Below are 12,216 nucleotides of genomic sequence, written 5' to 3'. Positions count from 1 at the left end.
CAAACTTTTTTTCATAGGTTGGCTGTTCCTGTGACTTATACTCCAGAGCGAATGAATGAATGAATGAATGAATGAACATTACGGCCAATTAGCACGCTAGCAGCTGCTCACATGTCAGCTGCAGGATTTTTTTTTTTATGTTGTCCAAATATCCCACACTGAAACATTCAATGACGTTTCACTTCTCGTAGTCCCTGAGCCTGACCTGCACCGTGTGGGGCGAGCCGACTCCCGAGGTCACCTGGTTCAAGAATGAACAGGAAGTGGCCTCCAACGAGCACACCAAGATCACATTTGACGGCGGTAAGTTTGCCAGCCTGGTCATCAACCAAGTGACGCCCGAAGACTCCGGCAAGTACAGCATCAACGTGCGCAACAAGTACGGCGGCGAGTTTGTCGAAATCACCGTCAGCGTCTACAGGCACGGCGAGCAGATCCCCGAGGCTAAACTTGGGCAGCCCAAAATGGCCACGCCCTCTGTCACAACCGGGCTACCCAAGTCGCCTGCCCCCTCTTCCAAGACCCCCACCCCTTCGAAGTCCCAGACCCCGGCGTTGTCCATGAAGAGCCCAACCCCCGCCTCCACTGCAAAATCTCCAACCCCGGCCCCAAAATCTCCAACCCCGGCCCCTAAATCTCCAACCCCGGCCCCTAAATCTCCAACTCCCGCCCCTAAATCTCCAACCCCGGCTCTGAAGTCTCCAACCCCGGCTCCACAATCTCCAACCCCTACGCCAAAATCCCCAGGCTTCAAGTCTCCGACCCCTTTGGCTAAGTCCCCGACTCCATCCCCCAAGTCTCCGACTCCCACCCCGGCTCCAAAGTCCCCAACTCCCTCACCCGCTCGCAGCATCAAGTCTCCCACCCCGCCCAGATTCATGAAGTCTCCAACCCCACCGAGGAAGTAAGCGACGTCGACGCTAGTGAGCGAGTTTTTAGCACGAGTTGCAAATTGTTGCTGTCAAAGTTTAAAAAAAAAAACGTAAAAACTGAACTTTTACGGTGGCTGCTAGCGAACAAAGCAGATGTTTCCGATATTACGTGACGTTATTAAAAGCTGCACCTTTCACTACGTTGTGTTAGTGGAACGCCTTAATTCATTGGGGAGTACCTAAAAGTTGTCGTCCCGAGTGGTCAGCTGACATGAAATGAACATGAGTGCTTAGCTTTGGCAAGTTAGCGTAGCAAACACCATATTATTTTCTTCTTTTATGTCTGGGATCTGTTGGGGGGGGCGGGAACACAAATATTGACTCCTTGCTTTTCCCCCCAAATAAATGATCAATGTATCAACATGGTCTTTGTGACTCATGTCATGTCGTCTCCGAGTCTGCCGGCTGGCTGAACAAACCTGCTCCTCGCCTGCAGGTGAGCCTGAGTGGGCGGGGCTTGTTACTGCGTGTGTTTGTGTGTGTGTGTGTGTGTGTAGCAGGTACAACAGGCTGATCCACACCTCAGACGCTGGTCTCGATGCAGGACTTTTCACATCAAGACTCTCCAAAGTCCTTTCGGTAAAGTTAAACCCGGTTGAGCTGAAACGTGAGTAAGTCTGTTTTTTCAGGATGTGGCGGCACATGTGACTGAGTACGACTCGCTTCGTGTTTACCTGCACTTGACGGACTGGTTCTCACATCTTTGCCTAATGTATTAGCAGCTCCATCAGCTCAACGTTCACCTTCAAGAAAGAGGTGGACTATTGAGGAGAATCGTACAGGAACCAGATGGACTATGGATGTCATTGATCTGATGATGATGGGAGTGGACCATCATCCAAGTAAGGAACATCAGCCTTGAAGGTATGGAAAGTTGGAGGAATGGACTTGAGTAAAAGGGTCCAAGTGTCAATCTTGGGGTCACTGAAGCGGTTCTGGTTGCTCCAATTCGCCTTCCACTCGTCCTCTGGTCAAGTGCTGAGATGATGGCGTCCAATGAGTCCAATTTGTCGTGCATATCGTCACTGAAGGACGACGAAGGTCCGCTCTACATCCAACCGCACTACAAAGAGTCATACCGTCTGGCTATATATGCTTTGCTGTGCGGTGGGAAAACCGCTTATGAGGACTTCCTGCAGGCTGAGCAGATCAGCCACTTCCTGTCCGAGGAGGAGATCCTCTTCATTCTGGAAAATGCAGAGGTATCCGTCGTGGAGGACGACTTGGACGGACGGCGACTGGGCGTCGTCGAACCAAACCCGTCTACATACTTCCCTGTGGAGTCGGATGAGGAGGTGCCGGACCTGGACTTGGGCTGGCCAGAGGTCACGCTGGACGACCTTGACACCAGCATCAGCCTGCTCTTCCACCCTCCCAGACCCAACACGCCCACCATCAAGGAAGTGGTGCGAAAGCAGATCCAGGAGGCCAAGCAGGTGAGCACGTGCCCGGGCTGGTGTGTAAAAGCTTCATGTTGCCAATCTGTGTTTGGACCTGTTGTATGTCATCACCATGGCAACGTGAATAATAAGACTCACAGCGGTGCAACCATTGTGATGCTTTTCTGTTTGGATGAGGCCCAAACGTTCGCTTTTGTAGGTGTCTGATTCATGCTCAGAAATGTGGAACTAATGTTTAATTTTGCCACAATTTTGAAAACTAATTCCTGGATCCTCATCAAAAGGTTCTCTTGGCTTGCATCTCGGTTGTGGTTTTGAGAAACAGATTGACGACTGATTCAGCACAACTCCTCACTAACATTTCATGATGGCAAATGTTCACATGCTGACTCAACTACTTCCTTTGCTGTCTCCAGGTCGTTGCTATAGCGATGGACGTCTTCACTGACGTTGACATTTTCAAGGAGGTCATCGGTGTCACACTGCGGGGTGTGGTGGTCTACATCCTACTGGACGAGGCCCAGTTTGGCAGCTTCCACGCCATGTCGCAGAGAGTAGGCGTCAACATCCAGGACCTCAAGGTGCCAGTCTTCCTCCTACACATGCTACAGCCTGGCTTTGCAGAAGTAGCTTGATAAACGTCATTAGTTGTTGACAGCTCAATGCTGAGAATACAATAAAAGAATAGAGAACAGGCTGAATAGGTGTAAGATATGCTAACACAATGCTTATTCAGCTACACAAAAAATAAACATGAACAGAAAAGGTGTCCAGTGTTTATGGAACATAAACAATTTTTTCATTTATAAGTCGCTCTGGAGTACAAGTCGCAGGAACAGCCAACCTATGAAAAAAATGTGACTTATAGTCCGGAAAATACGGTATTTTATTTCCTGTGTGTATAGAACTCGTTCAGATTAGCGCAGATTTCAGATCAACCTTTGTAATAAAAGTGTTGTAGCACATCAATTAGCTTCAGCTCCGACAACACGCCCCTTCTTTCTTTTTTCAACAGATTTTATTTTATTTTATTTTATTTTATTTTATTTTATTTTATTTTATTTTATTTTATTTTATTTTATTTTATTTTATTTTATTTTATTTTATTTTATTTTATTTTAGTTTATTTTATACCGCTTTTTCCTCACAAAGGTCGCAGGGGGTGCTGGAGCCTATCCCAGCTGTCTTCAGGCAAGGTACACCCTGGACGGGTGGCCAGCCAATCACAGGGCACATATAGACAAACAACCATTCACACTCACATTCATACCTATGGACAATTTGGAGTCGCCAATTAACCTAGCATGTTTTTGGAATGTGGGAGGAAACCGGAGTACCCGGAGAAAACCCACGCATTCACGGGAAGAACATGCAAACTCCACACAGAGATGGCCGAGGGTGGACTTGAACCCTGGTCCTCCTAGCTGTGAGGTCTGCGCGCTAACCACTCGACCGCTGTGCCGCCTTTTTAATTTTATTTAATTTTATTTAATTTTATTTAATTTTATTTAATTTTATTTAATTTTATTTAATTTTATTTAATTTTATTATTTTTTCCCCCTTCTTTCTTGAACTACCTTTGTTCACCAGCATCAATTGAAGCTAGCAAGTAGTCAAAGAACATCACGTTTGCTCACTGTGTCGACTCACTTGAAGATGCCCTCGGCAATTGTTAAGTACACACTCAACACAGACGACCAACCAACATTAAACGCACCAAGAAAGTAAAATATAACAACACGGTAAAAACACAAACCTCAAATGTTAAGTCATTTCTTAGTTGCATTGATTATTGGTGCAGCTCGAATGTGTGGGAATGCCATTCCACATTAAAACAAGAATGCTGCAGTCTCAGTCACATGACCACATCCCTGAAATACCACAGCATGATACATCGTCCTCTAAAGCAGTGGCGCTCGCAAGCTCCTGGTCGATTTCAATGATAATATGTGTCGATCACATAAACGTCACTTTGAATTGTTTGATTGCGTTCTGGCTTTTTCTACGCTTCCTTTTGTTATACTCTTATTTCATGATTAATTGGATTAACCTTTTTAATATGTCGCCTCGACTTTGGCAGCATTGTCTTTTGCATAATCCTTTTCAATTCTTGTATATCTGTAATATTTGATTGCAAACATAACTGGACTAACGTCTCATGAACGTTATTTAGCTATTTTGACTGACAGATTACCGGCACTGATATTAAATTGAATTGTGAATTATTGAATTATATAAGGGAAAAGCCATCATATCAGCCGTTACTGATATATGTAACATGACATATCTCCTGTGTTGGAATGAACACATGCAGTACCGATACATACACACCCCTGCTCTAAAGTCTCAAACTTGACTACACTGTTCCGTTTTTGCCGAGGGTCCGAGCTCAGGCTGACGCCGTCTTTTGTTAGCCAGTCGCTCATTTCGGCGTAGCTGGATTTTCCTGTCGAGCGGCATCAGCTGACACTGAACAGAACAAACACGACAACGAGAAGATGTTGTCAGCTAACAGCTCGGCCTTGTTAGGAAGACTTCAGTGCTTCATCGATACAAACTCCTGTATGACTGAATATTCTTTCAAATTCAGGCAGGAAAATGTTTACAAAAATCTTTTATTGTGTGGAAATATGGGGTAATAACTATAAAAGCAATCTTCACTCGCTAAATGTACTGCAAAAAAGGTCAGTAAGGATAATTCATAATGCCGCCTACAGAGAACGTACTAACTCCTTATTTCTAAAATCACAAATATATAGTTCATCTTCAGCTAAAATAATGCATAAGGCTAAAAATAAGCAATTGGCTAAAAATGTCATCCAATACTTCTCTACAAGAGAGGAGAAATATGATCTCAGGGAAGAAGTACATTTGAAACACTTCTATGCTAGGACTATGTTAAAAAGCCATAGCATTTCAGTATGTGGAATCAAACTATGGAATGGATTGATGAGCCAATTCAAGAAACAATACAAGCAGTTGATGTTTGCTAAATACAAGGATGAAGAGTCTTGAACCAGTCATGATGTGCTATATATATCACTATATTGACACTTACAATGGTACACATTATGTCATTGGATGCTCATATCACCTCCTACTTCGGTATGAGACAAAACATAAAAAAAATTTAAAAATTTAAAAAATATAAAAAAAAATATAAAAATTAATAACATAAATTAATAAATAAAATAAATTTGCTAAATACAAGGATGAAGAGTTTTGAACCAGTCATGATGTGCTATATATATCACTATATTGACACTTACTATGGTACACATTATGTCATTGGATGCTCATATTATTTAAAAAAAAAAACGAAAACAAAACAAAAAAAACCTTAAACTGTATTTTGGAAAGCAGGAAGTGAACAAATGAAACAGTTACTGATTGTAAAAGTGAACTGTATTATGGAAAGCAGGAAGTGAACAAATGTAACAGTTACTGATTGTAAAAGTACCAGATGGAGGGGTAGGATTTAATAAGCTTTGCTTCTTCCTACTCCTTTTGGACATGTGGAACTGTGAACTGATTATGTGATGCATTCAATTGTAATCTGATGCATGTTCAAATGAAATAAAACCATTACCATTACCATTCACAAAGCAACATAATGTCTTCGTAAAAGAGTGTGGTACCATAACATCTTCTCTTGTGTCTCCATCAGAACATCCGAGTCCGCACAGTGCGAGGTCAGCAGTATCACTGTCAGTCCGGAATGAAATTCCACGGCAGTTTGGAACAGAGGTTCATCCTGGTGGACTGTAGAACCGTTTTATACGGCACGTACAGGTGAGCCGGGAGCTCTTAAACACTTCCTGTTGCCACAGACTCTAAAAAGGTGACTGTGCTTCTTGCTCCTCAGCTATACGTGGTCCTTTGAGAAGATCAACCTGAGCATGGTCCTGGTGGTCACGGGTCAGCTCGTTTGCTCATACGACGAGGAGTTCCGTCGGCTTTACGCTCGCTCGACTATTCCTGAAGCGTTGTACAAGGAGAGGTCGTCTATGGAGTACCTCCTGGACAGCGTGGCTCTCCGTAGTCCAAATTCCAGTCAGCTGACCCTGCATCAAATTCACATGAGATCCAGAGGCATGCACGGGTTGAGGGGTGCTCAGGAGGACCGCTTTGGGAATGCCGTCGGGATGGCCAGGGGCCTCAGCGTACAGGACCGCTTGCATCAGTCCCATTTTACAGACACGGGCCACATGGTGAGGGGACACAGTTTTGGTGCAGATCTTCAGAGATTAAACCCAGCAACCCGGCTAAGAATGGGAACCAAAGACATTGTAGTACCCGTTGCTCCTGACAGGCCCGTTCCCATGCTGGTTCCCAACAGGATGTCTCACCAGCACATTCGACACCAGAGTCGCTACGGTCCCGACCAGAATCTTATCCCGTTCAATTCTGAGACGTCTCTCCACAGATGGAAAATGGACACATACCTGAATAGCAATGTGAATCTCGATGCGTCATGTGACGTCCTGTCCCCGGTGACCTCGCCGTACAGCAGCCGCACGGGCCTGAACGAGCACCAGCCCCACATGACTCACATGAAACCCCGAGACATCAAGTCCAGATTGGAGGAAATCCGGCAAAAGAGACTCAGTTTACAGGACTATAACAATCTCAGGCAGAGTCAAGAGTCTCTGAGGTCCATGTACCAAAGTCTGGATCGACCCAAGTTCAAGTCTTCTTTAACGCAGAACATGGAGGACACAAGCAACCTGGAACCAACCAATCACAGAGATCCCGGACCCGGCAAGGAAGATGACATGAACTGCTCTGCGTCGTACTTTGACATCCAAACAGGTCCAGAACTAAAAAGGACGACGGCATACGACTGGTACGAGCCTCTTTCCAGGACCTCCTCAGCCACCCATCTGGACGAGAAGCTCAAAGAACCATCCCTCAAGTACCCCATTGGTCTCCAGCGTCCCAGAACAATGGAGTCCTTGATTGAAATTCCTGAAGAGAAGGAAGGTTCAAGTAATCTTATCAACAGTTATGAAGGTGTTGGGCTCACAGATAGAAGAGACGAGGAGAAGAAGGTAGGAACACCTCAAGCAGAGGTAGCCACAAGAAACAATGACTCCATGGCCAAGCAGTCTGGATCTGCTGCTGCTCAGGAGAGAAAGAAGTCCCTTCCTAGCTCGGCGGAGACTGCATCCGCCTCAGAAGTGAAAAGTCATCGGACAGATAAAGAAGGGATTCCTCAGAGGAAGAACTCCATGAGGATGAAAAGCTCAGACGAGAAGAAGGTCTCCAAAAAGGAGGATAAAACACTCCAAAGAAAGGCCTCATTGAAGTCACAGAATTCCTCTAGTTGTCAATCATCTCCCACTGGAAAACCATCCACCGCGGAGCACCAATCAAGCCAGAACTCCATCAGCAGGTCATCAGACTCCGAGAAGCCAAAGTCCTCCTTCAACTTCTCCAGATTATCTTCTCACCGCTCCAGCAAACGGAAAACAAACCAAGCGGCCGAGCAGGAGCAAGGCTCACAAAACGATCTGGAAGAACAGCAAATGACCGCCTACGAGAGCCGCAGGGAGAAGGCCTACAGTCGCTACGAGTACTTGTTACGTTCTAGCGTTCCTCTGGAGAAAGCGAAGAACGATTCTGCTTATCCGACATACGGCACGCCACAAGGTGGCGCTGAAAGGAAACTGGGGAGATTCATGCAGAGAGTTGGGAATCTTATAGGCAAGAACAAGTAGATGATGCTGATGATGAACCTTCAATCATGCTGCAGATGGAAAGGTTGGCTCTGACATACTCAACATGTACATATGTACGTATATACATAAGTATGTATATACATATGTACGTATTCTACAGGTTCACCTTATTTACTGTGGTGATTTCTTAGTTGTTCATTCATTTTCTACCGCTTTTCCTCACGAGGGTCGCGGGGGTGCTGGAGCCTATCCCAGCTGTCTTCGGGCGAGAGGCGGGGTACACCCTGGACTGGTGGCCAGCCAATCACAGGGCACATTTAGACAAACAACCATTCACACTCACATTCATACCTATGGACTATTTGGAGTCGCTAATTAACCTAGCATGTTTTTGGAATGTGGGAGGAAACCGGCGTACCCGGAAAAAACCCACACATGTATGGGGAGAACACGCAAACTCCACACAGAGATGGCCAAGCCGGGAATCGAACCCATGTCTCCGAACTTATGTGGTCATTTCAGTCATTCTTTCATTCATTTTCTATCACTTATCCTCACGAGGGTCTCAGAGGTGCTGGAGCCTATCCCAGCTGTCTTCAGGCATGAGGCGGGGTACACCCTGGACTGGTGGCCAGCCAATCACAGGGCACATATAGACAAACAACCATTCACACTCACATTCATACCTATGGACAATTTGGAGTCGCCAAGTAACCTAGCATGTTTTTGGAATGTGGGAGGAAACCGGAGTACCCGGAGAAAACCCACGCAAGCACGGGAAGAACATGCAAACTCCACACAGAGATGGCCGAGGGTGGAATTGAACCCTGGTCTCCTAGCTGTGAGGTCTGAAACCAAAGACTTCACACTGGCACAGCAGCAAATACAAGCTTTTGTTGTTGTCAGTAACTACACAATTTTGCATGGAGGGCCACTTCACCTTTATTTTGAAAATATCACAATATCCATAACATCAATTTAAAAAATTTAAAAATTTAAAAATTTAAAAATTTAAAAATTTAAAAATTTAAAAATTTAAAAATTTAAAAATTTAAAAATTTAAAAATTTAAAAATTTAAAAATTTAAAAATTTAAAACCCTTTTTTTTAATTTTTAATTTTTTTTAAAAGAAATGATTCAAGCATTATTCAAGTCCTGTGCTTTGTCTGACAGGAGAAAATCATTAGATAAAATACTCCAAGCACTTGTTCCTCTCGTCGTCTAGTTCCTGGGTCTCAATCTCAAACTTTTTCATGGCGATGAAGTACTGCACAAAGGGCTCCCCGAGGGCACTGCGGATGATGTGGTCCTCTCCCAGTGCCTCCAGAGCATCTTCCAGCTTCACTGGGATGGCAAAATCCTTCTGCTGATTCGGTGCCCTGTGGAAGCCGCTCTCCAAGCTCAAGTTGCGTCTGATCCCATCCAGTCCGGCGGCAGCGGTAGCCGCCAGCACGACGTAAGGGTTGGCCATGGCCGAGCCCAGCTTGTTGTCGATGTGTGTCTCCCGCCCGCCGTGGCTCTTGATGTTGAACGAGCTGCTGTTGTCGTTGCAGCCGCAGGTGGCGTACAGCATCCGCTTGGGGTCTTTGATGGTCTTGGCGATGTGGCTGCGGCATCCCAATCCCGGTGACATCAGGCAGCTTAGGGCAGCCGAGTGCGTCAGGAGCCCAGCCAGCCATTTGCGGCCGATGTCGGATAGGTCGCCTGCCTTCTCCCCACTTTGGAAGAGGCTGCGGCGGCCATTAGCGTCCCACAAGCTGTGGGACAGCACACCAGCATTGTAGAGGCCGTCATCGGTGAAGAAGCTAGCGATGTAGCTGTGCTTGCGTGCCATTTCTTTAATGCCGGTGCGGAACGTGAAAGCGCTGTCGGCAGCTGCGATCCCAAACTCGGGCCGCAGGTTGATCTCCATTTGACCCGGCCCACTGGCCGACGCCATGCTGTCGATGTCGGCGCCCATGCAGTACATACTGTCCACTAACTGCTGGAAGAAAGGCAGGTCATGGTTGCTGAGTAGGGTGGTGGCGGGGAACAGGAGCGTTTTGGGTCCGATCCGGTCCGGCGCTCCGAGGACGCAGCACTCGTAGGTAAAAGAGGCATGCAGGGAGAAGCCCAAGCTCTGGAGCTGGCCTAGAAGTTGCTTGGCAATGAGGCGAGGCGACGTGCGAAGTGGATTTCCTGTCACCGTGCAGGGGTCGCAGATGACTCTGGCGGTCTGCTCGGCCCAGGGTAGGATCCTGAAGGTGGAAAGATCGGGAATCAGGAGGATGTCGCTGCTGAAGTTGGCGGCGTTAGCATGATCCACTTCGTTGCTCTTTGGACTCAGTGTAAGCTCCAAGTAGCTCCTTGGCATCGGAACGCCATACATTGCCTTTTCCTGGAAAAACACACATGGATGGATTATATGGACTGTATGAGTGGTTTGGTGGTGTAGTGGTTCAAGTCCTACTCAATGGCTCTATGAGTGACAGGTCACCCGTGACGATGAACAATGGATACATGAATGAATGAATGAAGTGATTACATGGAAGAAGCGGACAGGCACAGTCTTGGATCTGGACACTCCATGCAGATCCGTGGCCTCAAATCGGACAAAGTTGATGTTTTCTCTAGCGATTTGCTGCTTGATCTGCTCCATGGTGGAGATGAACCTTTGATTCCCTGAGATGTCTATGGCCTCGTTTCCGTTATCTGTGAAGGAAAGAGTTGGAGCAAATGAATATGAACTAAAATGGTGGACTAGTCTGATGTCAAACTAGCGTCTTGTCATTTATCCGCAATGGTGGACTGAAGATATCAGTGATAAATCCGTCAGCACTGACCTGAGTGAAGAGCTTTAGTCTCCCCACAGGAACCGCTGCTGTCACATTTGTGAGTCCGGAATTCCGGCTGCCTTTTTGTGTTGGTCTCCGCCGTGAACGAGCTGGATGAATCCATGGAGGGAGGCGGTTGAATAGAAGTGCTCTCTGTGGATGTGGGCCCCTTTCTGGAAGCGTCGGATTGAGGTTTGAAGGTCCTGAATGCTCTCTGTGGGTTGACGTTGTCCTGCTGCATGCTAGGCCGAGCCCACCCGCCACGGCTGCTACCATGCAAGTAGGAGTTATGGCCCCCTGGGGGGTTGAGTGCAGGACCGTCCCTGAGCAGGGTCTTCAGCTCCTCTACGGTTTGCCTGGCGAGTCCCATCTCGCCATGCCGACCTTGCCGATCTTGTGGCTCCGCCTCCTGGATCCAGTCCTCCAGGTCTGTTTTGTCCATCCCGTGGTCATAAAATGGCTCAGTGGACTTGGGACGTAGCGATCCAACGGCGGGGAGATCTGTAGGTGGGATCGAGCTGCTGGGAGCGTGGACGATGTTATTGGGACCTCGTCTGCTCACCCACTCGACAGGAGGAATGTATTTTCCCGTCACCCTCACTCCCTTCCTGCCCTCCATGCTCATCCCTGTGCCGTCTATTTGGTCTTTGGTCCGACACTGACCCACCTGGAAGACATGACATGACAGGCGACCATCACATGGAAAATGTTAGCATGTTAGCTCAATAAAAAAAATAATTGAAAGCAAGTTAAACAGGTGAAATGTGTTACCTCGGACTCTTCAGACTCATTCATTTGTGCTCTTTCATCAACACTATTTTGGACTTTGATGGCCTTCATGTGAGATCCTCACCGGCACATTAATTTTTATACACAATTGCTACAAAGGTGACCCGCGTGAAACTTCCATTTGCACCGCCCGTCCCCGCCTTTCCGGCACAACACAATCCTCTGCATCCGACTGTGAACTGAAACCTGCCAGCCTGCCGCCGTCGCTCGATCTGGAAAGTATCAAACCGTTGACCTAACTGGCTGAGGGCGCCGACCGCTCGGGGCTTTTTGTGTCACTGCAGAGCAAAACTGCTGAGTCCAGCGACTGTTTGTCTTTCCAGAAAGTTGGGATTCTGTACGGAGACAACAGGAAAGCACCAGAAGCACACTAAGCAACTTTTAATACATGTGACAGCTGTGCCCTTGCATCTGATTCACTTTTTGTAATTACAATATCTACATTTGCACTGCATGAACCAGTATCATTCATATTGGATTTTATTTATTCTATTTTTACAATAAAGAAAACATTGTATTCACGTTGTAATGTGTACACGATTACCAGGCCATAACAATATGTACTGGCTTTTACAATCATGTTGTACAATGTACAACATGA

General features: G+C 46.5%; 3 protein-coding genes across 9 annotated transcripts in view; 2 read left to right on the top strand and 1 right to left on the bottom strand.

Annotated features, from left to right (window-relative positions):
* Nucleotides 1-1,336, top strand: part of LOC131101373 (M-protein, striated muscle) — a 29,229-nt gene extending 27,893 nt beyond the window's left edge. For 3 of the 6 annotated variants that reach the window (XM_078793592.1, XM_078793593.1, XM_078793591.1), the window contains exon 36: nt 192-1,335. In XM_078793592.1, the coding sequence (XP_078649718.1) occupies nt 192-908 (717 nt within the window). In that variant the 3' untranslated portion in view covers nt 909-1,335. Of the gene's footprint in view, nt 1-191 lie in introns of all 6 variants that reach the window. The other 3 variants (XM_078793590.1, XM_078793594.1, XM_078793595.1) reach the window with 3 other exon arrangements.
* A 102-nt stretch (nt 1,337-1,438) lies between these two features.
* Nucleotides 1,439-12,149, top strand: LOC131135317 (uncharacterized). 2 transcript variants are annotated; one of them, XM_058081091.2, is made up of 5 exons: nt 1,439-1,796; nt 1,909-2,368; nt 2,749-2,913; nt 6,000-6,124; nt 6,198-12,149. In XM_058081091.2, the coding sequence occupies exons 2-5, from the start codon at nt 1,916-1,918 to the stop codon at nt 8,050-8,052; spliced, it is 2,598 nt and encodes an 865-aa protein (XP_057937074.2). In that variant the 5' UTR covers nt 1,439-1,796; nt 1,909-1,915; the 3' UTR covers nt 8,053-12,149. The 2 variants fall into 2 exon arrangements, with proteins under 2 accessions (XP_057937074.2, XP_057937073.2); XM_058081090.2 differs by having other exon boundaries at nt 1,439-2,368.
* lgsn (lengsin, lens protein with glutamine synthetase domain) lies at nt 9,125-11,875 on the bottom strand. Its single transcript, XM_058081092.2, has 4 exons — nt 11,598-11,875; nt 10,836-11,493; nt 10,538-10,704; nt 9,125-10,390 (listed from the first exon to the last, which is right to left on the bottom strand). Exons 1-4 carry the CDS (start codon nt 11,664-11,666, stop codon nt 9,197-9,199), a joined length of 2,088 nt encoding a protein of 695 aa, XP_057937075.2. The 5' UTR covers nt 11,667-11,875; the 3' UTR covers nt 9,125-9,196.
* Nucleotides 12,150-12,216: the final 67 nt, after the last annotated feature.

The sequence above is a fragment of the Doryrhamphus excisus genome, linkage group LG9, assembly GCF_037039965.1.
Source record: "Doryrhamphus excisus strain RoL-2023G ecotype Guam linkage group LG9, RoL_Dexc_Guam_v1.1, whole genome shotgun sequence".
NCBI lineage: Eukaryota > Metazoa > Chordata > Actinopteri > Syngnathiformes > Syngnathidae > Doryrhamphus > Doryrhamphus excisus.
The sequence above is the reverse complement of the archived record's forward strand: the minus strand, read 5'-3'. Positions and strand labels throughout refer to the sequence as shown.

What these genes read in the sequence shown, in the direction of transcription:
- LOC131135317 (XM_058081091.2), top strand. Translation starts at nt 1,916, where the DNA reads ATGATGGCGTCCAATGAGTCCAATTTGTCGTGCATATCGTCACTGAAG. An exon ending in AGATCCAGGAGGCCAAGCAG is followed by an intron (nt 2,369 to 2,748) that starts GTGAGCACGTGC and finishes TGCTGTCTCCAG; the next exon opens with GTCGTTGCTATAGCGATGGA. An exon ending in TCAACATCCAGGACCTCAAG is followed by an intron (nt 2,914 to 5,999) that starts GTGCCAGTCTTC and finishes TGTCTCCATCAG; the next exon opens with AACATCCGAGTCCGCACAGT.
- lgsn (XM_058081092.2), bottom strand. Translation starts at nt 11,666, where the DNA reads ATGAAGGCCATCAAAGTCCAAAATAGTGTTGATGAAAGAGCACAAATG. An exon ending in ATGAGTCTGAAGAGTCCGAG is followed by an intron (nt 11,494 to 11,597) that starts GTAACACATTTC and finishes CATGTCTTCCAG; the next exon opens with GTGGGTCAGTGTCGGACCAA. An exon ending in TGCCTGTCCGCTTCTTCCAT is followed by an intron (nt 10,391 to 10,537) that starts GTAATCACTTCA and finishes GTGTTTTTCCAG; the next exon opens with GAAAAGGCAATGTATGGCGT.